Here is a 27,184-nt window from a genome sequence, read left to right as displayed (position 1 = left end):
CATTAAGGACAAACTAAAAATAATTATCTTTATATTAAGTAGTTGAGGGATGCAATAAGATGACATTGTTGACTTTTCATCATTTTCAAAATGGGAAAAAAAACAAAAAATGCAAATAAGCTTTGCTCTTCTTAATTGCTTTTTATTCCAACAAACAGTCCATACATACATACATACATCCATTTTCTTTACACCGCTTAATCTTCACTGGAGCCTATCCCAGCTGACTTAGGGCAAAGACAGGGGACACCCTGGACAGGGTGCCAGTCTATCACAGGGCTACCCTTAGAGACAGACAACCAAGTACACTCACATTAACACATACAGACAATTTAGAATCTCCAGTTAACCTCAACATGTCTTTGGACCTTGTGGGAGGAAGCCGGAGAACCCGGAGAGAACCCACGCTGCACAGGGAGAAGATGCAAACTCCACACAGAAAGATCCCGGGTGCCCTCACCGGGACGCAAACCTGCGACCTTCTTGCTGCGAGGCAACAATGCTAACCACCGCTCCATCTTGCAGCCCCCCAACAAACAGTTGAAAACTTAAACGTATTCAAGACATATTGATATAAAAGACAGAAAATTGTCACATTTTAGCAGCTGAGTGGACAAATTATTGAGATTAATGCCTGATTAATCACCTCAAAGTTATTCATAAATAAATAAAATTAAGTTCAAAGTTCATACTTTGTTGACAGCAGCACCTCAGATGACTAAAAGATAGTTTTAATTAACTATAAATTAAATCTGTGAGTGCTAATGATTATTTTCTTTATTGCTTAAACACTTGATTGTTGTTTAAACCAAAACACTTTTTTTTTTTTTTAGAAAAACAGTAGTATATTCTAATGACAACTTCCAAAAAAGGAGTTTGCATGTTCTCCCCGTGCAGCATGGGTACTCTCCGGGTTCTCCGGCTTCCTCCCACACAGTCCAAAAACATGTTGAGGTTAATTTGTGATTCTAAATTGTCCGTAGGTGTGAATGTGAGTGTGATTGGTTGTCTGTCTCTAAGTGTGGCCCTGCAATGGACTGGCGACCTGTCCAGGGTGTCCCCTGCCTTCGCCCTAAGTCGGCTGGGATAGGCTCCAGCCCCCCCGCGACCCTAGTGAGGATTAAGCGCTGTATAGAAAATGGATGGATGGAACTTCCGAAAAAAATTTTTTATTCCAACCAAAGGTATTAAATTAAAAAGACATTTAAAAAAAAACAAAAAAAAAACAGTTTTAGAAGCTGAGAACACAGACTGAATTTTTGTTTGATTATTGATTCAAAGTCAGTCAGAATTCAGTAAAATTAAAGGTTATGCTTTGTTGACAGCAGTTCCTCAAAGCACTAAAAGATAGTTTTAATGACTAAACTTTAGCAGCGTGAAGCGGCTTTGCATGAATAAATCACCTACTTCTGAAGTCAGAGGTGTTGTGTTGCCCTGCGACTGAACCTTGACCTCAGGTAACCACTCCCACCTGTCAGCCCTACCAGTCCTCCCTCTCTGCTCGCTGCTCTCCTGTGCATGTCTCGACATGCCGACAAACACCAGCGGTGGGTGGAGACAAGGAAAGGAAAGGAGAAAAAAAAAAAAAAAAAAACAAGAAAAACCGGAGAGCATGTCAGGCTGAGAGCCAGTGAGAGAATGAGAGGGAGGCGTGAGGTATGAAGGGAAAGAACCGTGAGTGTGAGAAAGGAAAAGGGAATTTCATGCTACAGCTGCAGTTTGGGGCTCGATGCCGAAAAGAGAAGCGGGACAGAAAGTGAAAGAGGAGGGAAGACTGAAGCTGTAATTGGAATACGGAGGAGGGGTGAGACACGGTGTCATTGAATCATTGAAAAAACATCCTGTCAGTTTCTCTCTCGCGACTCATTCCTTCTGTCTCTTTCTGATTCCTGACAGAGCAGCACCTGGAGGACAAGCATGGTGGAAACAATGGAGCTTCAAACCCAAGGAGCCCGAGAAGACAAATGAAGACCTCTTGCTGACTTTCTCCTTCCCTTGTGACACCTGGAGAACCTACAGGAGGATAGCAACTGATAGTAATTGCCTGATGCAACACTTTCAGGAACTGACAGGTTGAGGAAATACACAGTCCGTGCAAACCAGCTCAGCCTAATAAAGTGAAACCACCGGAGGAGTATGGGAGGTAAGAGCACCGACTTGTCCCCTGGATGTCAGACCCCCGGGAGCAAATGAGTAGATTCGGCAGCAGCTCCAGCTTGCTCCAGGGCCAGCGCTTCTACTGCCGGGAATGGGCCCTGGACAAGCTGCGGCGCTGCCTGGATGCCCGGTCTTTGCCAGGCCAAGCGCCGGGGCTGCTGGTGACCGGAGGCCCCGGAGCCGGGAAGACCGCCCTGTGCACCGAGGTGGTGTGGCCCACCTCCAAGGCAGGCCTGGCGGTCGAGCTGGCGCAGCGCTGCCTGGCCTCCCACTTCTGCCAGAGGGAGGACCAGAGGAGCCTGGTGCTGTGGAGGTTCATCCTGGGCCTGGTGGAGCAGCTGAGGGCCTCGCCGCTGCTCCCTCCTGGGTACGAAGACATCCTCAGCAGCCCCTCTGTAGCCTGTGCTCTGGAGCCTGTCAGCTGTCAAAGAGACCCTGATGACACCTTCAAGAGGTTTGTATTAAGGCTCGACTGATTTTTAATTTTTTTTAGGACCGATACCGATGACGAATATTGGTAATCAAGAAAGACCGATAGCCAATATTCAAAACCAATATACATTAAATGTAATGTTTTAACAGCAAACTGTCATTCATAACTAGGCTTCTTCATTAATAAGGGTCACTATAACTGAATATGTAAAACAGAAGTAGGAGTTATTAAACTAAGATCCTCTGCTCTGTTTATGTGGCATTAACTGAGATTGTTCAGTTTGTCTCTATTTTCTTAATCTTTCAATGTTCTGCCACTTTTACTAACCATTAAGGTCCAGGTCTTAAAGCGTCATTAATGATTGTTTCCAGACTGAGTTTCAGGTTAATCTGTGGTGGCCTTCTAACTTATCCACTGGCCGTTAGCACAGCCTTAGTCACAGTGAAAAGAGCTAATTTGCTGGTTTGCGACAATGGCTTGTGTTTCTTGTTGAGTTTCTGCAGTTTCGACTTGAGAGCCTTTTCTGAGACCACAGAGTGATGACAGACAGAGAGACCTGAAGTAGCGCATTTAGTTTATCAGTAATCAACAATAGAAATACAGATAATCAGAAAAATGCCGGCCCTGATAATCCACCATATCGGGATAGACCGATTACCTGATATCCCAAGTTTGTGTCACATTTTTTTGTTTGCCATTGCTGATTTTTTTGAGTCATGGTTGATCTGCAGAAAGCATTTTTGTTGAATCAGATTCGAGGGGAAATTTCCCATCAAGTCTTTGCCAAACGAAAGGGGAGGAGAAAGTTGCCGAAAGCAACTGTAGCGAGCATGAAACTGCATCCAGCTGCTCGGCGTGTGCGTGCATGTTCCAGTGTGTGTGGCTCCTTCCCAGCTCAGCACAATTTCTGCGCGGCATCGTGCTGCGTAAATGGCGCCGTTGTTGGTAGAAACAGGAGCAGCTGTTCTGTCCAAACACGTGTCTGTGGGAAAGTGTTTATCAGATTCTCACATGAGGAGAAAACAAGCTGCTGGAAAACCTGCAGCGCAACTTTCAGATGTTGTGTAAACCGTGTGTTTCAGCAGTCAGTTGTTGTGACCTCACACTTTAAAGCCTGAATTATAGGTATTATGAAGGTTGTGCTTATAATGTGGCTGTTGTAAAGCAGAAAAGCTTTGATTAATGATGTTTTGTTAACGTGATGATCCTAATGCTGCCAACATGGATGCTATTAGATTAGATTTATAGCCTGTTGCTCAATCGTCAACAGTTGAAACTCAGACTCCAAACACCACGTATTTTCAGATATTTATTTTGATGACACAAGTAATTGAACTCTAGGTTAGCGGTCACAGTTCTATTTCCAGCGTCCAAGTGGGCCAGACTGGACTTTACTGGAGTCTGCCAAATACTGCTCCATCTCTTGCTTGGCACTTTGATCTTGTTCCTCAGGGTGTTCATCGTTGTCGTCTGACAGCATTAGCATGGACATCTCCCACTGTCTTTTTTTTTTTTTTGGTGGTGGCACAGCAGCAGTGCCCTCTCCATGCCTTTCTGTCGGCTCCTTTTCCACCACCTGAACAGCGTTCCGCTGGTCTGGTGAATTCTGACCTCAACATTGATATCCGGATATCAGCACAGCGGCTAATTATTTGGATATTCGGCTCCAGCCCTAGTAACATCACATATCTCCTGTTAGTCAGGCACAGCGTGAGCAAGCTTATTACTGCAGCCACGCTTGTTTACACGCTTTACAACGCAGTTTGGTGACATCCTCATTTGCACACTGTAAATGCCGGCAAAATGCAGGCATTATTTTATCGGTTTTCATTATAGGCAAAAAATCTGATAACGATATTGACGGATATTACATTTTTATGCCAATATCGGGCATCCCTAATCAAAACTAATAAATTGGATTGAATTGATATGTTATGATCGTTGCATCAATGTGATGGAGTTTGCAGGTTATTTGATTTGCTGAAAGAAACAAAAACAAAAACTTCTCTGTTCATTCATTCATTTATTCAAATATTTATTCATTTTTTTATTTCTTTATTTATTCCAAAAACTGCTTCTGAATTGATCTTATTTAACTCAATATATAGTGACATTGCAATTTCAAAAAATACATTCCTTTTTATATATCTGATCTTTTCATTTTTATTTATTCCACTTACTGTAATGCATAACTCTAGAAAATAAATATAAGAAAATCACAATTCTATTTACATATTCTTTGCCTAAAAAGAAGCAGGGAGAACAAAAATGTTATGGTACTTGTTCCTTAATCAAAATATATGACAGGCCGGTCGATGCTGGTGTATAGATATTACAATGTGGTGAGCCACGTCCCACGCTGGCCTTTACATTATGTATCATGCTGAAAAAATAAATATTTGTGCAAATTTTTAGTCAGGGTTTGCTTCGTATCACTATGGACGAGATAATTCTGTAGAATAGAGACGTTAACTTCTGGCTCAGCGCCACTAAAAGTCGACAAACCATGGTATTGAATCAGTAGCTCCAGCTGCAATGTCAACTACACCGTTAAAAAATAACTAAACAGAAAGCTCCTTGCTGCAAAAAGAAAAATGTAAAAATGTAATAGCAGTTTCTGCTCATGCTGTAGGAAAAAGGCCCATGGAATCTGAAACGCTACACCTATTTTTTCTAAATAGAGGCGATTTTCTGCAGGTGTTCAGACTGTTAGTGGAGAAAAAAATGTCTTAGCGCCTGTAAATGTAAATGTGACCATCAGCGAAGCAAACAGAAGCCAATACAGTCGCAGGAAAAAAAAAAAGACGGCAGCAGCCATTCTTCCTCGTCTTATATTTATTGCTGCTCTCATAATGCGGCCCATTCACCGCGCACACAATGGGCCTCCAGTGTGAATGAATGCTACAGTGTTATTTATGATACAACATCCTTTCAGAGAGGGGAAAAATAGAACAAAGAGGTGAAAAATGCCTCCATTACCCCGGTGACCGTCTCAGCACCAGTCAGCGAGGTCACTCTCCTCTCCAGGACGTTTAAACTCCCTGCCGGTGTGTTTACTCTGCCATGAGTCTGAGCCCTTTAACACTCCTCTTGTGTTTGCTTTCCTCTGGTGTGAAGTACCGAGCTGGATTCCACATTCCCCTCAGACTGGATCTCAGCCAGCAGTTGTTTGCGTTCGAAGCTCTTCTGAGAGAAAGTGGCTGCGGGCGAAACTCCGCCATGTGAGAACAGCCGTCAACAAACTGATGAAACGTGGGCTTGAATTGGCAGCGAAGGCCCGTACATGGGATGCATGCTTTAAACCAGCTGGTGGCTCGCTGCAGCCAGCAGATCCACAACTCTGCACTGGAGTGCTGCACCTTCTACCTGCAGCCTTCTGCAGATAAAGTTCAAAGATGTTGGAATTTCAGTCAGAAACATCTGGGTTTGTGGTAGTTTGTTTCAGGAAAAATATATGTATTTCAGCCTTTTAGTTCTGCTTCATTTCACACCAACTTATTGCAAAAGTGCCAAGAGGAGGAAACATATTAATTTGTGGATGGCTGTTCTACTGCTGTTCTCAGTTGACACATAAGCTTATGAGAAAACAACTACATGCAATTATTCATGCAAACTGCTGCTGGGCTTCTTCTTGCATCAATAATGTCAAACAGCACCAAAACAAAAAGCTGCCTTGTATTGAAATGTCGTTGAAGGGATAGTGTCACTACTTTTAGCTCACTGTGGGCCCCAAGCAGTTTCACTCACTGTGAGCTCTTTTTTTTTTTTTTTTTTAAATTCTGCACCTCTGTGGAAACAGCACAAGCATGACTGAACACAGAGCAAAATTAAAAATGTCTCCTGTGCAGCATAGCAAAATTATAATGCCATAGCTCATCAAAAAAAAGTAGAATTTCTTTGATTGTTTATATTACAAAAATTGTAACCTGGAATCAGCAGGTGCAACATTTTCCCAAGTGCCCACAGGTGGTGAATGTTTAGAGAAGAATGATGACCCTACATACTTTACATTTTTTACTCCCTAACATTTTCAGTTATCTGCTCTGTGTAAACAGTCTGCAGTTCAGCAGAGTTCAGCTGGAAAGTCTCTGAATTTTTGTCACGTCACTGCTGGTTGTAGCTGAGTCAGGAATGGTTACACAGTGGTGCTAAACAACTTTTTTTTTTTTTTTTTTTGAACAGAATTGAGTCAGAGCAAACTGTTTTTGACAAAGTTTTAAATGAGACACAGAGAAGAAAGTGGCTTTAATGAAGTATAAGGATTTGAAGCCTGGATTTGGTGAAGTTTGCCAACCAAACAGAATGTAACACATGAGTGTTTCAAAGACCATCAGTGATATGTTCTGTTTATACCACATATGTCAAACTCAAGGCCCGTGGGCCAAATCCGGTCTTTTTCTTTGTTTTGTGTGGGCTGTGTGTGTTGTGTTTGTCTTAATCGTATGATTTGTCTGATTTACTTTATCTTATTTTACGTTTTTTACTTTTGTTATTTTTGTTCTGCTATGTGTGGACTGTGGGGTCCCGGGTGTGCCGACTGTGTTTTCCTTGTTTTCCTTTTTTTGCGCTTTTTGCGGGTGTGGTTTCTGGTGTTTGCCTTGTTCGGGTTGTGGGTGTTCATGATGCTGATCTGGTTGCTTTGGTTGGTTCAGTTGGCTGCTGTTGCTGTTGCTGTGGTTGGTGTTGTTGGGATTTGTTCGCTTTTTTCTCCGTTTCTTTCTTCTTTCTGTTCCTGCCGTTAGTTTCGTTGTTTTTGTTTTTCCTTTGTTCCACTGTCCGTAGGCTATTTTGTTTATTATGTTTTAAAAAAAGCAAGGTCAGGGTGGGAGAGGTCGGGGTCCGCTGCTGGTGATGGCTGCACCTGACAGATCTCGACTGAGTCAGTTAAGCAGAAAAAGTAGCCCCACATTCAATCTGGAAGATTCAAATTTTAACAACGATCACAATTCTGACTATATAAACATGATGGTCAGTGGTCTGAACATTTAAAATGCCCTCAGCTCGTAGAAACGTCTGTTCATAAAAACCTCTGCTATAAACGCTGCTAATAGAAAACTTTTCAACTTTGGCAAATTTGTGTAGAACGCGCTTTCCACTGTTTTCCAACTAACGTTTGGTCGCTCACCTGTCAGAGGAGCTGCGACCAACAAAGAAAGTTGGCAGCACTAGTGCTACCATTGGAAAAGTTAGTCTGGAGCCCTGCTACATGTGTTTTACTTTTAGATAAACGCATGCACAATAGTTGTACATACAATGAATCACAATCAAAAGGAGTCGTTACATTTATACAGCCTTACAATCACAACCGGCCCTTAGGGGGTAAACATAATGCTTATGTGGTCCAGGATGAAAATAAGTTTGACACCCCTGGTTTATATAATCTCAGGTTCTGGTAAATGGTGTCATTTCTGTGATTTTATTTTATTTTTTTAAGATAACATGGTTTTCAACAGGGCTGCACAGTAGATCAGCGGTTAGCACCGTCCCCTCACAGCTAGAAGATCCCCGGTTCGCGTACCAGTGAGGACGCCTGGGATCTTTCTGCATGGAATTTGTATGTTCTCCCCGTGCAGCGTGGGTTCTCTCTGGGTTCCCTGTCATCCTCCCACAGTCCAAGAACATGTTGAGGTTAATTGGTGATTCTAAATTGTCCGTAGGTGTGAATGTGAGTGTGCTTGTCTGTCTCTGAGGCCACATTTACACATAGCCCGGAATTTACAAAAACAGATCTGTGTTTTCAAAAATAACATTGTTTACACCAGATTGTTTTCCAAAAAATCTTTGGCACGTCATTAAGAGCTGCTATGAGCATGCTAGACCTATAGGTGGCAGTGTAACGGGAAGCATAAAGCCATGCTAGCCAATCAGAATCCTGGAAAAAGCACAACAATGAATGGCACAAATTACTTCCTGTTACTTCAACGATAATGGCACGAAGGTCGTTTGTTTGGACCGACAGAGAAGTGGAGTTGCTCCTAAATGTGGTGTTAAAATGCAAACAGGCCAAAAGCATTTGCACAAACATACAAGCGCTGCTTTACCAGCATCCATTTCTATCACAGTTGCCAAACTGTAAACACAGGTAACAAACATATGACGCTTTTGTCACATACTGTGATGTCAAACGCCCTTTCCTCCTGTCTACATGCAAATGTAAAGATGGAGTTTTTCCAAATCTCCACTGTGGCCGGAGTTTTCAGATATGATCGTTTTCTGTGACTTATTGCGTTGTTTACATGTAAACCAAAGGCCCAAAAGCATCAAAATATCACCGTTTTTGCTACGTGTAAACAGAGCCTAGGTGTAGCCCTAAGTGTAGGTATATACACATCTGTCTTGCTCATTCAAGCTGTTCACTCTAGCTGGTTGAGGCTGACAGCCAGCCTCTCTGTGCCTGGTTCTGCCGGTGGTTTCTCCTGTTAAAACAGAGCTTTTTCTTCCCACTGGGAATTATTGAAACCTCCTGAGCTGCTCTGCTGCCATTTTCCACTGACCAAAACACACGCTAAGTTTTTGAGATTAAGGTAACTTCTCCACCCAGCAGTATTTTCTCAGCATTGTCTACTATAATCCAGCCATGCTGACAGTTTTGAATTGTTTGTGTGCTGATTTTGAAGTATCCATCCATAACATTTCTGACACCTTCATAGCACAGTTCTGTCTGACAGGAGTTCTCATAAGGTTTGTTTTTCAGTTATAGGCAGATGGAATGAGGTCAGTCTGAGTGTTCTTCTTGTTTAACGTGGTGGAAAAAATCTCAAATCAGATTTGACAGGACAGAATAAATTTGATGCTCAATGTGTATTTTTATGCATTAAGATTATATTAGAATTTTACAAGTGTAACTGTCTGAAATACTTTGCTTGAAAGCACATTAAAAAATAACACTGAAGAGTTTTTATTCAGAAACATCAGTGAAGGAAACTTTGCAAATGTCAGACCAGACAGATAAAAAAATAAAATGAAAAATACTCCTACTATATTTGTGACTCTAAAACATCATGAACTGGAAGATCCTGTCATTTTAAAATATTACGCTGTCTTAGAAACTACTACAGCGTCTGTTACTGAACAGATTGTACCTTACGTGACTATTTTTACAACGTTCAGTGACTACATCGCTGGATTCGTGGGGTTTCTCTCTCTAATGTTCCTTCTGCGTGACGTGCCCTGAAATGACTTATGGTGTGAAGTGGTGCTATATGAATCCAATTAAAATGAAGGAAATTGCTTGCTTCACAGTTCACAATTATCTTTTGAAGTCAAACATCTCGTTTCTACTATCGTCTTGCGGCTAATGCACTTTGCTTTATACCCAATTATGATTTCATCTTTAACTTTGAGGCATTTTTTACATTAAAGTCCTGGCAGCAGGAGGTCACAAGTACTAGATGCATTAGAACATATAATGGGAAACAAAGAGAAAAAGGCTGCAGTACCAAGAAAGAATACACAAGAAAAAAAACTACCAATACAGGTAGAGAACCGACACCTGCTGGCCTGAGAGCTCTGCTTGGTCTATGATCAGGTCAGCAGTTAGGCGAAATACTTTAATCTTTCGATTTATAAGTTTGGCTTTGACGCAACCTCCTAATTACTGCAGGCTCTCCTCAGTGGGTCCAATTAAAGCGGTGCATCAGAGGTCAGTCACAGCTGTGAATCCCGGACTGTGTAACCTGAACTGAAGCGGAAAGCAACAATAAAAGCGTCATGCCTCCTCCTCCACAGGACTGCGTGTGACCGGCGAGGGAGTGTTGCTTTAATCAGATGACTAAAGCACACGACGGCGTGATAAAGCTGGCTGTAACCTACATCCAGGGCAGCGTTTCATCTGCTTTAAACTACAGAATGCGCCCAGAGATAAAAGTCAGGGCTATTATGTAGTTAAGGTAATGAGATGATTCATGCACATTAAGGCTGGGCTGGGAAATGTCTTAAGACACTAGTCTGATGTGACTCTAGTCTGATATGACACTTTGTGTGTGCGATCATCATTACTTCTCCTTAAATCAAATCTTAAATCAATCTTACATCAAACATTGCACGCGTTCCAGCCTCTCAGATCTGAGCGTTTGCTGCTTCATTACCATTTTAAATCATTTTAATTTAATATTTTGGTGTTTTTGACAGTTGGCTGCACAACATGATCAGTTCAAACATGTCTCTGTGGGATCTGGGAACTTGTTTTGGGCTTTTTTTCTATTATAAATTAACTGAAAAAAATAATGGACATATTAATTAGTGATGAAATTAGCTTTAGTTGCATCCCTAAAGAGTTGTTTTTTAAATTGTAAAAACTACAGGGGTTCTCACTGTTTTTAATTGAAGAGATGGGCCATCTTACTGAAAACACTTCCACAAAAATGTAAATCATTGAAGTCACTGGGTTTCTCTCTACTGTTAGTTAGTAAATGTATATAGTGTCTAATGTTATCGAGTCTTAATGCTGATATTTAAATTACTCTGGTACATTTGTATTTTATGTATTACTGTAAGGTCTTAGCCGTATTATTTAAATTAGCCAGGTAAATTTGTATAAAATATAACATTGCAGGGTTTTTAACTTAAAAAAAACAACCAAACAAAAACAATTGTCAGCATTGTGACCTAAATATTTAAATTTTCTCTTACTGTTGTATATGAAGATTTATATTTGAACTACTTGGGTAAATGTGTATAAAATATAATATTTTAGGGTTTCAACCTTGACATTTACATACATTAGTCAGATAAATGTGTATTGTATATATAATTGTAGTGTCTTAAAATGTAAACGTTATTAATTAAATTTGAAATCTAACATTGTCGGGTCTGAACTACAATATTTAAATTGCTCAGGTAAATTTTTATAAAATACAATATTGCATGGTTTTAACCCTAATATTTAAATTAGTCAGGCAAATTTGTGTATTATATGATATTAAATAAATATTAATATCAATTAATAAAATGTGTAATGCAAAATATTGTAGCCTCCTAACTGTATTATTTACATTAGTCAGGTAAGTTTTATAGTGTATAACATTGTAGGGTTTGAATCTCATTATTTAAATTACTCAGCTAAAATTTTATTTTAACACTTAAAATGTTCAAATAAATTCTATATACATTTGTTTATTTTCTACTATTTTATTATTTTTTTATATTTAAATTTATTGGGGGCTGTAAGGTGGCGCAGTTGGTAGCACTGTTGCCTCGCAGCAAGAAAGTTGCCGGTTCGTGTTCCGGTGGGGGCACCGAGATATTTCTGCGTGGAGTTTGCATGTTCTCCCCGTGCAGCGTGGGTTCTCTCCGGGTTCTTCCTCCCACAAGGTCCAAAAACATGTTGAGGTTAATTGGTGATTCTAAATTGTCCGTAGGTGTGAATGTGAGTGTGCTTGGTTGTCTGTCTCTAAGTGTGGCCCTGTGATAGACTGGTGACCTGTCCAGGGTGTCCCCTGCCTTCGCCCTAAGTCGGCTGGGATAGGCTCCAGCCCCCCGTGACCCTAGTGAGGATTGAGCGGTGTATAGATAATGGATGGATGGAAATTTATTGGATAAATTTGTGTTCTATATAATATTGCCAGGATATTTTTGTGACCAAATATTTAAATTAGTCTGATTTCTTACAGTATAGATATTGCAGGGTCTTAATTTTACTATTTGAAATAGATTAATTTGTGGAAAGTATATTATTTCTGGGGTTTCAACACAGTATTTTAAAATTTTCAGGTAAATTTGTAACGTTAATCTTATTTCTCTATTAAACAGCACTTGGGGTCAACGTCTGTTGTTTTAAATGTGCTTTATAAATTATGATGACTTGACTAGATGATAAGATCTGGGTGGAAAAGGGAGCAGACTCTCTGTCTTTCACAACATGGTGCAGGTTTTAATGTACAATTTTATGACAGTGGCTCAAATATGAAATGTTTCTTGGTTGCATCATTTGCCAAAGTCTAATCAGTGCGGATGACTAATTTCTTTGATGTTGAAATTTCACATCCCACTCCCTACGCAAATGTGTGAATCCGGAGCCGGATCTCTGAGTGTTGACCTCAGTGTGTTCAGTTAATAACCCTGCTTCTATTAGCTGCTTATGTGACTCGGGCATTCACGGCAATAAACTGAGAACGTTCATGCTTTTCTGGCGTAACAGCTCTGTTTACAGCTCCGGTGACCTCTTCCCAGTGTTTTATAAACAGTCGTGGAGCTGCTTCTTTCCTGGTATTAGCACACTCGTTGGAAACGCTGCTCGATCTGCTATTATTAGGTGTAAAAGAAAGGGAAAAAAAAAAACAGAGCACATTCAGATACACACAGTTGTTATCCAAGGCTGAAAAGAAACACTGTTTTTATGTGTAGTCGATTTTTTCAAGATAAAGGCTTTGAAGGTTTTCTTTAAATCAGGGTTAAAGACCGACTGGACCTTGTGGTCGTTCTTAAACACAGACATTAACACTAATAACAGCGCACAAGCAGACACGCACCCTGTGTTTGCTGCAGGATTAGTGACTGGAGTTCAGCCTCGGTGTGACCCGTCCGGAGCGGGCTGGTGTCACAGGTCAACTACTGTTTGTCACCTTTAAAACACAGAATTAAAGCCAACCTGCTGCATCCTCTCATACTGTTTGGGTCAACAATGTGTGTGCAGGATTCCACAACAATCCATCCTGCAGCTATTGAGATGTTTCAGTCTGAACTGAAGAGGTGAACTGACCAACAGGACGACGTTGGCTAGAAGGTCTCTAGTGTGGCTTCATGTTACAGTATACATTGTTTTCCAGTAACTATTGTTTAACCCTATCTTTACCTGCAGGAGGACAGGACACAGCTCTGATGTGACTAGCTTTGTTAAAACATTGGTTTCTATCATAATTATTTCACAGTTAGGCAGTGTTGGTGTAATGCTGCCACATTAGCCAACTGGCAGCAACAGTTTGCCTCTCTCTCTTTTTTTGTTTTTTACAAGTTTATTGTGAAGTTTTAATGCTCCAGAACACTGAATGATTTAATTAATTCTCCTCACATGGAGTTGCCTCAGGTCTTCAGTCTAGATTCAAGAACAACAGCCCCAAGGAGTCCAAAAAGCTCTTTGTTATGTGAACTTGGGTTCAGGTTTTTATTCCGGAATTCAGTCGCTCTCTTCTGTCAGATATATTTATTGTTTTTAATGCTTTCTGGGTTTTGAGTCATTTCATGGAGGAACCTATTCGTCTTGTATGTTTATGCAATATTACAGTAAAATCCTGGTGGCAGTGGTTGCTGGTATTTTACTGTATTTTACTGTGTTACAATTTTAATTTCACGATAGTGGTTCATTTCTGTGTAGCTGATTGTGGTGCTCTACAATAGAACACTGTTTAATACTGCAACTAAATGTTCCACTAAGATAACTGATTTATATTGTTTTGCCACTGTAATCAGTATTACTCTAGTTTTGTGTCATTTTGGCTGTTTTGTGTCTTATTTGTGTTGTTTTATGCCATGTTTTTGTTGTATTGTGCCCAATTTGTGTCATTTTGTGATGTTTTGAGTTATTTTCAGTTTCATTTTCGTTGTTTATTTTCTTTCTTTTATATTTTGATTATGTGGTTTTCTGTCATTTTAAGACATTTTTGTATTTATTTCTGCTGTTTTGTGTCTTGTAGTTTTGTCTTTGGTTTGTGCCATTATGTGTTGTTTGGTGTTTTTTTGTTTTTTTTTGTCTTTGTTTATGTTGTCTCTTTGGGAAAGTTGTGTCTCCTTATGTCGCTTTGTGTCTTGTTTTTGTTGTTTTGTGCCACATTTGTTTCATTTCGTGTCTCATTTAACTTGTCTTATGTTAAATTTTTGGTTCTCACTGTTCACATTGTCATTTCTTGCAGCAGTATTTTTGTGTTTGACTCCAAAAAGCATCAGATTTTGCGGTCCTAAACCGTATATTGGAGAAACAGTCCATTACTGTTGATTGACTGTAAAAGACAGACGATATGGAAATTTGAACTGAAGCTCCAAGCTATGTTAGAGTGAAGTTTCAAGGTTACAGAAATGAATGTAGAGTAAAGAATGAGTAGATGTATAAGCAGGGGATAAATCGTGCTGGAGCCCACCAGAGCTCTATCTCTTCAGTGTCACAGCTTCACTTTACAGCTTACGCTCCAACAGAGCTCCTGAAATCTGCTTTCAGACTGTGACATTCACTGAACAAACAAATGTAGAATGTTTCCTTCTTTTCTTTGACTTGGATGTAGCATCACACAGCAGCACAATCCATATTGTCTTCAAACTTTACTTTTACATCTTCTGATGTGTCATTGTGATGGTGCGTAGTTTTAGTAACCTGAAAACTTTTTTACTGCAGAGCAAACAGAGCCTTTGTGCAGAGATTCACGGTCTGCACAGTGAAATAACTGGAAACAAAGCAGTCGTGTTCAGAGTCGTTGCTACGGTTTCATTTGCAAAAGCTTAAATATCGTTTTCTCTCGAGAGTCAAACTTTTTTCTGGTGTATAAAGTGGATTATTGCAGGGAGCTGTCAGTTTACAGCCTAAAGGCAACAGACAGTCGGCCTAATAATGAAAACAGTTTATTGTGCAGAGTCTGTGAGCCACTGCAGATACTTTGACTGTGCAAAGTATCTGCAGTCTGCAGGCTGGTTTTATGTGTGGTAGGAATGAAAGTGTTTCCTGATCCATCACTTGCATCCAAACATTAATCAAAATAATTAAAAACACATTTTAAAGAAAGTGTTTTGGCGCTGCAGTGTATTTGGTAATACGCTGGTATATTTAAGATGTTGTGTTGTTGTCCTTTGAGACTTTACAGAGCTTCATTTTGCTAAAATTGTTTTCTTCAAATCCATTTAATATGTTGTTTTATCCAAATTACCAAAAGGTACAGAAAGTACATTGATTAAACAAAAATGAGAATCTTATATGTGTCTGACTATTTAGACATCTATTTTTGAAAGTCCTCTTTTTTCGATTTTCGTCTTCGTTTTACTCTTGATTTGAAGATTGAAGTCCCTATGTCTATTGTCGAGTTGATCTGTGTGCTCCGACCTCACCGGACAAAAGCTTCCTCTCCTCATAAATCTTAATTTGACCCTTGTACAAGCATACCTGGGAATGCATTGAGTGTGTGTGCGTCTATCAGCCTGTCTGTGTGAGTGTGCTCTGGGTGGAGCATAGCATTTCAGAAGTTCCACTAACCTGACTCACCTTCAGATCACAGCAGGGTGTGGCTGCTGCCGGTGCTCTTTAAAGGGCAGCTGCACCACGATTTAGGCTCTTGCCAACTTTTGAATTGTTTTACTGTTTTACGATGATTTCCGGCATTTAATTAGAGAGCAAGATGCTGTTTAAGTGCTCTAGTCACCGCGTTATTTCAGGGTTAAAGGCTTAATGCATAATAACGGCAGCAGGTTTTCATTATACAAACCATAGCTGGCCGAAGCATCTTGCTTTCAAGGTCTGTTTGGCCAGCTGGGATCTTGGTTTGAGAGAAATGACTTTGAAAGTTTAAAAGTTCAATGACTGATTTGAGTTTTTCTGAAATTCCTTAAGATGATTTTGTAGTTTTGCATTTGCAAATCTAAAAGCCTCAGAGCTGTGGTCAGGTTCTTTGTAATGTATGCGAAATAGAAAACAAACGAAACTCGATAAAACATTGCACGCTTGATGTAAAACAGCCTGAAGTCATAGCAGAATACTGTACAGCAGCTGCCTGATTATTGATCCAAATTATTTCATTTAATGCATGCAAAAGGTCGCCCTGCTCTTGTCAGTTAACGTAAAAGAAAATGCTCACATCATCACGGCTGCTTTGTACTTCCTCACTCGCCCATGACTGCTGCAATTTTCATGTCTTATATTTAATCTCCACCTTTGTGTGTCTGCCTCTTCCTCACATGTCCTCAGAGCAGTGCTGGGACCCCTGCTGGACCTTCCTCCTCCTGCCCAGACTCTGATGCTGGTTGTGGACTCCCTAGATGTAGAATATGGTCCAGGTGAAGGAGACGGGAAGAGCGGCTCTATCGCAGAGCTCTTAGCAGCCAATCAACACCTGCTGCCCGGCTGGCTGCTGCTGGTCTGCTCCATGCGCCGCCATAACAAGGTGGTGTGCAAGATGTTCTCAGGTATGAATTCACCAGAATGGATCCTGCAGGATATTATTGTGCTATAAATATCTGGAAATGAAAACTACCTCCTGTGAGCAGCCATAGTTGGGCAGTAAAATACTGTTATCCTGTCTGTTTGTTCTAATGACTAACGATTGACAACAACATTTTTCTAAATTACTACCAAGGCACTGCTGACTGCAAAGACAATGCACTGCTGGGTCTTTGTGGTGATCGCATGCAGATGATCTTGGGACTTTCAGGTGTTTATTCCATCTTGGTGGAGGCTTCTTTATGTAATTATGTAATTTTAATTTAGCACAAACCTTACAGTATGATTTGGATCATGTTAGTAGGAGGCTTGCATTGTAATTTGTGGCATTGAGATCATATTAATCTATGCAAAGAGACTCCCACAACATAGAATATATTTCCAAGACAACTTGAAAACTTTAAAATTATTTGTGTGTTAGTTTCTCTAACAGTTTTGAGGATTATTCATTATATTGCATTACCCCTTTATCACGATGTCCCCATTTAGTTTGAATCTCTTTAGTTATGGCCCTTTGATGTGATGCATCATCACAAATATAACATTGCAGACAGGTGACCTTAACATCCATAGTAACCATGCACTTAATCAGCACAGTGCTGATTAAGACCTACATCAGTGAATGTAAATCAATAGCAGCTTAAATGACGACATCCAAGCTCTTATATAACTACAGTAAAAAGCATTTGTGCCTGTTAAAAACTGGTATTGGGCTGAGGGCTGTTGTTGTTCCAGCTTCATTTAATAATAATTTAAGGATGGAGGTGTTGTTTTGCAGAAGTGAAATGTGACGATCAAATTATACAGTACAGTCTGTCCCCTGTCCTTAGAGTTCTTTAATTAATGGAAGTCTTTTTCATTGTAAAAACTTATGCTATTTAATAGCAAAGGTACGTACAACAACACAAAACAACTTGCTATTGTGCCATAAAAAATAACAGAGAAATAAAGAGAGTTGCATGAGTCCAAAAACAAATATGCAAAACTCCATCTCTGTTCTGTGTTGTAGGTTTTCGTAGGCTCTGCCTGGATGACCTGCGGAAGCCTGTGGCGGTCCGTGACGTGCAGCAGTATATCCTCTGTCGACTGGATGAAGAAGCATCACTTCGCCGTCAGCTCACCCCCGATACGGCTGACATGCTGAATCTGCTGCACATCAAGAGCGGCGGCTGTTTTCTCTTTCTCGAGCGTGTTCTGGACGGCGTGGCAGCGGCACTAGTGGGCCTGCGGGAGATCCGGGACATCCCCGGGACTCTCAATGGCCTCTACCTGTGGCTGTGTCAGAGGTTGTTCCCCCGGGGGCTCTTCATCTACGTCAGGCCTCTCCTCAACGTTCTCCTGGCTGCCCCGAGGCCCCTCACACCACAGCAGCTTTTCACAGCTGTCTGGACCCAGGACACCTCGCTCAGCCTCCAGGATTTCCAGAACAAACTCCGAACCCTCTCTCCTCTCCTCATTGATGGCCCTGGAGGCACCAAAATACTGTTTCATGCCAGCTTCACGGAGTGGCTGACTGATGTTAAGTACTGCACACAGAAGTACCTGTGTAGCAGAACAGAAGGTCACAGCATGCTTGCCATGGCTCTGACCCTACAGGGACCTGACCTGGATGTTGAGGACACTTGCCAGCTAGCTGCACATTTAATTTGCTCAGGTCACCATAGAGATAAACCCTCATTATTGGCACTGTGGATGCTGTGGGCAGGTGTACCAGCCGTTTCTTCAAGCTGCAGTAGAGCCCTCACCACATCCTTAGCTCAGCTTCCTGCTCTGGTCAGTCAAGATGTCCCTCAGCTGTTGAAGAAAAGTGGGCTTGTAACTCCAGCCTGTTTTTCAGATTCAGATCCAAGTGTTGGATTGCATGGCACAGGTGAAGAAGGACCTGACTTACAACAGGCATTTGAAAGGGAGGCATCTGTAAGGAAGCTGCTAGAGAGTGGGGTGTCTATAAACCAGCTTACTTCTACAGATGGACAGACTTTGCTTGCCAGTGCAGCCCATGATGGTTCTGCAAATGTAGCTAAACTTCTCTTGACACATGGGTCTGATCCATTCATTAGTGACCTACAAGGTCAAACACCGCTGACTTTGGCTTCCAGACAGGGTCACGTCAAAGTGTTGTCTCTGCTGCTGGAATGGGCCAAAAGCCAGGAACCTGAAACTGCAGTGCGCATGATGGAGCACGTTGACAATGAAGGCTGGACAGCACTACGTTCTGCAGCTTGGGGAGGACACAGTGAGGCTGTCCGACTACTGCTGGATGCCGGAGCAGATGTAAACGGATGTGACATTGAGGGCCGGACTGCTCTCAGAGCAGCAGCTTGGGGGGGTCATGAAGAAATTGTCCTCACTTTGCTGGACTACGGGGCACAGGTGGACAAAGCTGATAGTAAGGGCCGCACACCGCTTATCGCTGCAGCCTATATGGGACATCATGAAGCTGTAGAGATACTGCTGGACCACAATGCAGAAGTTGACTTGGCTGATGGGGATGGACGCAGTGCCCTGTCAGTGGCCGCCCTCTGTGTCTCTACAGCAGCAGGTGTTAAAGGTTTTGGTGAGGTCGCAAGTCTATTACTGGAGCGTGGAGCTAATCCAGGGCATAGAGACCATGATGGAATGACCCCACTTCTTCTCGCAGCCTATGAGGGCCATGAAGATGTAGTTGAGCTTTTGTTAGAAGCTGGTGCTGATGTCGATGAAACTGCTGGACCTGATGGTAACATCCCTGCAGCAGCTGCTGTTACTCCCCTTCTGGCTGCGGCAGCGATGGGCCACATGACAACAGTGTCGCGGCTGCTTTTCTGGGGTGCGGCTGTGGACGCCATTGACTGTGAAGGCAGGACGGCACTCTGCTTGGCAGCAGCGAGAGGCAGCACAGAGGTTGTCCGAGCCTTGCTGGACCGAGGTTTGGATGAAAACCATAAGGACGACCTCGGCTGGACTCCGCTGCATGCTGCTGCGTGTGAAGGCCACCGGACTGTTTGTGCTGCTTTGACAGAACGAGGCAGCATGGCACGTGTTGGTGAGATGGACATTGAAGGACGCACTCCTCTTATACTTGCTGCCCAAGAAGGTCATTGGAGCACTGTGAGGCTGTTGTTGGATAGACGTTCTCCCATTGACCACAGGGCGTATGATGGACATTCTGCATTGAGTGCCGCCCTCCTAGAGGGTCATGCTGATGTTGCAGAGCTGCTTATGAAGCGTGGAGCTGATACTGATGTCCGGGATGCAGAGGGACGTCCTCTGCTCTACCTCCTGGTGTTGGAGGGTCGCCTTGATATGGCTACTCTGCTAATAGAAAAAGGAGGTGTGCCTCTGGAGTCCCGAGACTCTGAGGGCCGTACAGCACTTCATGTGGCTTCTTGGCAGGGATGTGTGGAGATTGTAGACTTACTTTTAAAACATGGGGCAAATCCCAATTCACAAGATGCAGAAGGGAGACCTCCAATGCATTCAGTAGCTTGGACAGGAAATGCTAAAGTAGGACGTCGTCTACTAGAAGCCAATGGTGTTAATATACACCTCGCATGCCACCAGGGGGCAACAGCTCTGAGCATTGCTGCTCAGGTTGGACATGCTAACGTTGTTGGGATGCTTCTGGAAAGAGGGGCAAATCCTGATCACATTGATAAATATGGCCGCAGTCCAGTCAAAGTAGCTGGAAAACACGGACACTTTAACATCGTTCGGCTCTTGGAGAGCTATGGAGCCAAGCCATACCTGGGCCTGCTGTCTAACTCTAGTACTGTATCTCCTTCAAAACCCAACAAGAGCCTCTCATCAGGCATCTTACAGAGTAATGGAGGTGAAGTAACAGCTGCTACATCGTCCTCTTCAGTATCTTCTCCTGGTTCCACTGCCGAACGATTCCACTCCATGCAGAGCTCCCAAACTTCATCCACCTGCCACTCGCTGGCCACGGTTCAGACGGTGCCCGCTGATAGCCTCAGCTTCATCCAGCAGATCCAACAGCACTCATTGCCACGCAGTCGTAGCCGACCCTCCACCCTCCCTCCACCAGGGAGCTTGGGCATGGGCAGTCTCCATGAAAGCTGCCAGAGGCATCCCAAGGGCAGTCCTCCTCCTACTGTTTGCACAGTCACTGCCATGGTGCACAATTGCGAACTGCCCCATAAAGGCTTGTCTGGACTCGAATATCATGACAAATCGAACAAACAAAGCCTAATAAAACCAGACAAGACCACTTACACTGGTGGTAAATGGCACTCAGTGATGGCTTCACTTGGGATAATGCCGGGGCAGGACAGCCCCATAGGTGCTAAAACCAGAGAGAGCCCCCCTCTGGGCTACCCATATCGGCCACAGAGCCCACTTCAAGGGGAAGCTTGGGATTCTGTACCCCAGAAGAACATTTTGTCACCTGTTTGCTACAGTTTTTCCCCCGTCTCACCTTGTAGTGCCTTGCCAGAGGATGTTATGGTCACTATGACAACCACAGACCCACAGCTTAATCTCAAACAGGCCATCAAACTGCAGTTTGAGGGTCCCACCAGTGCAGCCTTATACAAGAGAGAGACGCCCCTGTGACAGGTACCCAAGTAAGTGACCCAAGTTACTATCAGTATTGTTTTCTCTAAAAAAAAAAAAACTCCCCCCCTTTTACTTCATTAGAGTTAGTTTGTGGTTTAGTGCTGAAATGTCTAGTTCATCAATAGGCATATGTTTTATCATATTTTTATTTTAGTCATGGGTCATTCCACCTTTAATTTGCATGGAATTTTGGAAAAATAAAATATGGATATTTCAAAAAAATATTGGTAAAATTTTTGTTTGATATATCAAATATTGTACAGGACAATTTCATGTAAAAATTGTCTGTCAACCAACTTTCGGCACGTTTTTTCATGCATTGTATTTTGAGTCTATGTTTAAATGATGAAATCGCAGTAATTTTTAAAGAAAAAAGTGAATACATTTATTTAGTTATATTTTAAGAACTATTTTAAAACTTTGATTTGGCTATCTTGCAATATTTTTGGTTTTGTCATCCAACTTGTCATACCTACTAAATCAGTCATGAAAAATTAACAAAAGTAACTTTCTTTCCATTTTTGAGACCAAGTATTTCACATTTTTAGTGTGTGCCCACAGATGGGACTTTCCATTATGGCTTGAATTGTTTTCATATTTCACCCATATTTAGACACTGTTGGATCTACTTGTCCAATATTGCATCAGTCTGAATCAATTACATGATGAGATTAACGGTGAACATTTCAGGCGGCTTTTATCTTTAATGATTTCTGAGATACTGTTGTTCAAACATAGACTCAATTTCAATGTGCAAAAAAGCATGTTAAATATATTTAGTTCATGAATTTTAAAAAAAAGTTTCTACCAAATCAGAGATGGTTGAGCGAAGGCCCCTGATGATTTTAGGTGGACTAAACCCTCAGCGGTTTTGGTCACTTTAAGTAGAACAATAATGGACAGATTAATTGATAAGTTGGATACATTAGTTGCTATTTTAAGGCATAAAAACAAAAATAGTGGCCTGCATTCAAAACATTCACAATTTAAATTTTCATTACGTCTGTTTTAGGTGGAGCTGGACATTCTTGTGGCTCGAGGAGAAGGCAGTTTCCATTGTGACTTACTGGGTTGAGACGAGAGAGGAAGAGATCTCTTTCTTTACCGCCTTCAGACAAGCAGAGGAAGAACAAACTGAATGACATTAAAGCTTACATTCCTGCCTTTCCGCTGTGTGTGCTGAGCAGAGCTCTCACAGACCAAATCATACTGATGCATTAAAAGTTCAGAGCAGAATTACTGTTCAATTCAGCTTGGACCTTATTTTCCAATCGTACTCATGGTTTTGATCAGTACCAGTTACGTGAATAAAGGTATTTTGTTCTGTTTTTTTTATTTATTTGCCCTTATAGGACTGAGTTTAAAACCAGACAAAGCTGGGTTTGATTTGAAATTCTTATTTTTTGCTTGTAAAGATCCCTTTTTAAAGGAGTGAACAATCATATTTAAGTTTGTTTAGCTTGTGGCCTTGATCCTTATTGAAGCTTTGATATTCGCTATGAACTGGCCCCCATAACTAGTCCACTGCTGACAACCAAAACAGCCTGCAGAACAGCAAACCTACCAAAGCCTGACCTTGTGCAGGTTTATGATACAGTACAAACTATAAAAGACGGCCAAGTTTACTGAACAAACTTGGCTCCCTCACAGTGTGTCTGTGTGCAGGCAGGAAGGAAAATGGGAATACGGCCACTAAAGCTGCGGGTGGATGTGGGAGGGCTGTTAATTCCATACTCGTATGTGGCCTAAAGAGATTTCTTTATCATTTTTCATTGGATTAGTATTTAATGACATTCATTAATTAAATGGAAAGTGGTGCTATAACATCCTCTACCTCTGCTTTCTGTGTGGTTATTTTATTTTTTTTAATGTGTGTGTGTTGCATTTTGTGCACTATATAACTAAATGTCATAGAAAGCTTGTGATGTGGTTGCATCATGCCGAGATGAAAGTCTGGCAGCGGGCTGGTGATGGCCACCTGTAAAACTGAACAGTTTTAAAAAAATTATACCACTGTTCTATTTTTAAAACTAGAAAGAAGGGCAGTGCAGACTGATCAGACGGTGATCTGTCCTCTATTTTGTGATGTGTTTTATCTGTGAAAGCTACTTTTCCTAACTGCACTTCCCATGTGTACTCCTGTGTGTATTTGATGTTATTATAGGATTTAAAATAGTCCGCAAACATTTGCTTTGATGAATGAAAGTTTGGTTTTATAATTAATGTTTGCATTGAAACACTCCTCTCTCCGTATCTCTGACAGCTTTTGGGCATCGAGCAACTTATTGTTATATAACCATTGGGAAACTAAAATTCTGCTCCGAGAGTCATAACATGATGTGCTCTTAGTCTGCAGCATGATTAATGATACTCAGTAGCTTTTACAGTCAGTTGAACGGATGACAAACCTGATACTACGCTGGGTCTCGGCCTCTTTTGCCGCACATGTGATGACTTTTTTTTGTGTTTCGGAACACAGAGTCCAAGCCTCCCCTCTTAAAGCTTGGTGCTTTTATACTCTGTACCTCTTGCACCTTGATTTAGCATGTGTAGAGGGTTGCTTTCATCTGTTTCTGTTTTACTCGCAGCTTAGTGAATGGTTAAACTTGAATATCTTGACACTTAACTGACACTTAGTTTTCATTTAAGTCATGGTAGTTGGCTCATGGTAGCCATTTTCTGATGAGTTTCTATCCAGCACTGCAGCAGATGTCGATTTGGCTTAGACGTCAGCTAGAACCCATCCATCCATTATCTATACACTGCTTAATCCTCAGTAGGGTCACGGAGGGGCTGGAGCCTACGTCGGCTAGAACAAATATGGAAAATAGTTAGACAGGTGACACCAATGTTAAGGGACTAAAAAAAGGCAATAGTGCTTCTCCACGATTGAAAATCTGCTGCTCATAGTAGATCCTTGAATTTGTTGGGTTTTCAAAGTTTATTTTTGTCGAGTCTTAATGCTAAAGTTGCCCGATTAATCTTCATAATTAAAATGACTTTAGGGTATTGGCCTTAATATTTAAATAAGCCAAAATAATCTCCATAATTAACAATACCTAACCTTAAAATTTAGTTTAGTCAGGTTAAAATTTTACTTTTATATTATTTTGTTATACATTTGGTAAATTCATATCATAAATAACACTGTAGGGTCTTAATCTTAGCATTTAAATGTTCAAGTTTCAGTTCAATTGTAAATGTGCTATATAAATAACGGTGACATGACTTGATGTGCTGCCAGAAACAGCCTCAATGTTCCTTTCCACTGATTCTCCAGGTCTCTGCTGCTCTTTTTCCAAAAGATATTCCCTCATTTGGTGTTTTGATGACGGTGGAGGAGAGCGCCATCGAATGCATCAGTTCAAAATCTCTCATAAGGGGTTGATTGGATTGAGATCTGGTGACTGTGAAGGCCTCGGCATGTGATTCACTTTCATCTAACCTTTCATTGGACCCTTGTGCTGTAAGGAGTGGAGCATTGTCATAGAGTCAAGTGTCTGCAAATGTAATGGAAAAGGCTAGTCCACACATCCGAACACACAGTACCGGGGTTGTCATTGACATACCTTTCTGAATTCTCAATTAGGAATGAGAAAATTGACAGCCGTACAATAGCATTCTCAGAAAAGGCCATGTCTCTTTATCTGTGTATTTTTCTACACTGAAGAGCTTATTGAAAAACCCACTGGTGAAAAATATCACCTTGAGAAAAAGACCTACTTCACCAAGGTAACCAAGGTAGCTAACAAGGAGAATGTGCTGTTTACATGCTGACTATTCGTATGCATAGGCCAGTCGCTGACAGCTGTGTTGCTGGAAGCTGGAAAAATCAACAGCTTTCAATCACTCTGCTTCTGGAAGAAATAACAGTTTTTAACTGATGGTAAAGACAAAAGGAAACTTGTTTTGAAAATGTGTTTGCTTAAATGTTTTTTTTTTTCTTCCAAATATCAAATTCATTCCCAGGTAGACAGGATTCAAAGGTGAACAGAGACTCAAACAGGCTGTGAATTGTTCCATTTGTGTCATTGTGTTTTGATCATATAGATTTAATGAAGAGGTTGATTGAAGCTGATTTTAATAACCTTATGAAATGAAAATGCAATAAGAACTGATGTAATTCAGTAGCAGTGGTATTTGTTTTTGTCTATAAGAAACAGAGACTGTGAGCCTCTTATACAATACAAGCTTGGTTCACTCATTAAATAATCTGGTAATTTTATGCTGGTGTCTGGTGCGTAGGAGCCGACTCATTTCCATAATTCCTCCACAGCTCAAGTGTAAATTAAAGCAATGACATTGACGTGAACACAGAGAGCACAAGGTTACATTGTCTTTATAGAAATGCATCATTGTGAAACTTGCACAGTGCTTGCTTTTATAAGTTTTATTTCTCTTCTTCCTTGGCATTATATGTTCTAACCTCTGTGGGATTTTTACTGCTTCAGCAATCAACATCTTCACTGTAAATAAAATGAAACTGACACAGTGTACAGTAAAGGACTGAACTGGGGGAGAAGGAGGTGAGCTCAGTGAGGAACAGGAAAGCTGGATGACAGGATGGCCAACCTGCTCACTGAGTGGAGAACAATGGAGAAGCAGGATAGTTCATCAGCTGGTGGGAAACAGATGGAGCTGCAGAGGGAAACAGGAAGAAGAATGCTGCAGAAGGAGGAGTTGCAGCTCACAGAGAAAAAGAGAGGAAACAGATCTGTAGCAGACAAAGCCCTTCGCTTTGGTTTAAAGGGACAAGTAGTTGAAAGTGTATCTTTGGTAACATCTAGTGGCAGGAAAACACAACAACGTGCCCATTTCTGCACAACAGCTTGGATAACCTGAAGCTTGCACCTGCACAAACCGACACAGGTCACTTGATGTCATTACACTTCAGCAGGTAAAACGTGTATTTAATTAAAATGTTTCACCAGTGAGATAAATGCTGGATGTTTGTCCTTTATCATGCACAAACATCTTTGGGCTATGGGCTGCCTTTCCACCAAACGAAAGGGCCTGAGATGCGGACTAATTCCAGCAAATGCACAAAGCTATAAAGTAGTTCAGTGAGTTTTGTAGCGCCAGGACATACCTGGCATAGACGTGATTTTGTGCAGCATTTTCAGCAAATACACATAGCCCATCTTCAAAGATTTGTGCAAAGAAGAGTTGATATTACTGCACATTAGAACAGATTTGTTAGGGGAGTTCAGGACTTAGAGTACATCTGAGGTCTAGAAATATTTCACTTTAACCTAATAATAACCTGGGGAGGAAAAAAATGTGATAGAATGTGTCCTTTGCAAAGTAAGGTCATCCCACTTTCTGTCTTTGCTTAACATGTTTCATTAATATCAGTGAGTGAAGGCTCACCAGATCAGTGGTTCTGTGACTGTGTGCCTCAGAATTAGTCTAATTTAGGACGATTTACAGTGATATAATCACATGTAAAGGCGTGGAAAGAGTTTTTATTTTATTCATATATATTATGTATATAATCCAGAAGAAGAGATGTTGGTGCCGTTGAAGGGGAAAGGTTTACCCACAAACTCTCACAACACAATAAGCTAAAATACCTAATAATAACAATCAGTCCATATCTGCTGTCTGTGTGGGGCCCACAGTGATTTGGACATATTTTGGACACGGGCACCCCCCATACTACATAAGTTTATTTTGTATTATTATTATTATGATTATTATTATTATGATTATTATGATTATTATTATTGTTATTATTATTGGGCTGCAGGGTGGCGCATTGGTATCACTGTTGCCTCGCAGTAAGAAGGTTGCCGGTTCGCGTCCCGGTGGGCGCACCGGAATCTTTCTGCGTGGAGTTTGCATGTTCTCCCCGTGCAGCGTGGGTTCTCTCCGGGTTCTCCGGCTTCCTCCCACACAGTCCAAAA

At 41.4% G+C, this 27,184-nt stretch overlaps 1 protein-coding gene and 1 pseudogene across 3 annotated transcripts in view; both read left to right on the top strand.

Moving 5' to 3' along the window:
* ankrd50l (ankyrin repeat domain 50-like) overlaps window positions 1–23,111 on the top strand; it is a 31,480-nt gene extending 8,369 nt beyond the window's left edge. Inside the window, exons 1-5 of one of the 3 annotated variants that reach the window (XM_008280132.1) lie at window positions 1,257–1,804; window positions 1,902–2,611; window positions 16,470–16,687; window positions 17,731–21,286; window positions 22,291–23,111. In XM_008280132.1, the coding sequence (XP_008278354.1) occupies window positions 2,169–2,611; window positions 16,470–16,687; window positions 17,731–21,275 (4,206 nt within the window). In that variant the 5' untranslated portion in view covers window positions 1,257–1,804; window positions 1,902–2,168 and the 3' untranslated portion in view covers window positions 21,276–21,286; window positions 22,291–23,111. Of the gene's footprint in view, window positions 1–1,256; window positions 1,805–1,896; window positions 2,612–16,469; window positions 16,688–17,730; window positions 21,287–22,290 lie in introns of those variants that run through there. The other 2 variants (XM_008280131.1, XM_008280133.1) reach the window with 2 other exon arrangements.
* Window positions 23,112–25,841: 2,730 nt separating this feature from the next.
* Window positions 25,842–27,184, top strand: part of LOC103356096 (uncharacterized) — a 7,913-nt pseudogene continuing 6,570 nt past the window's right edge.

The sequence above is a fragment of the Stegastes partitus genome, unplaced genomic scaffold, assembly GCF_000690725.1.
Source record: "Stegastes partitus isolate 25-593 unplaced genomic scaffold, Stegastes_partitus-1.0.2 Scaffold183, whole genome shotgun sequence".
NCBI lineage: Eukaryota > Metazoa > Chordata > Actinopteri > Pomacentridae > Stegastes > Stegastes partitus.
The sequence above is the reverse complement of the archived record's forward strand: the minus strand, read 5'-3'. Positions and strand labels throughout refer to the sequence as shown.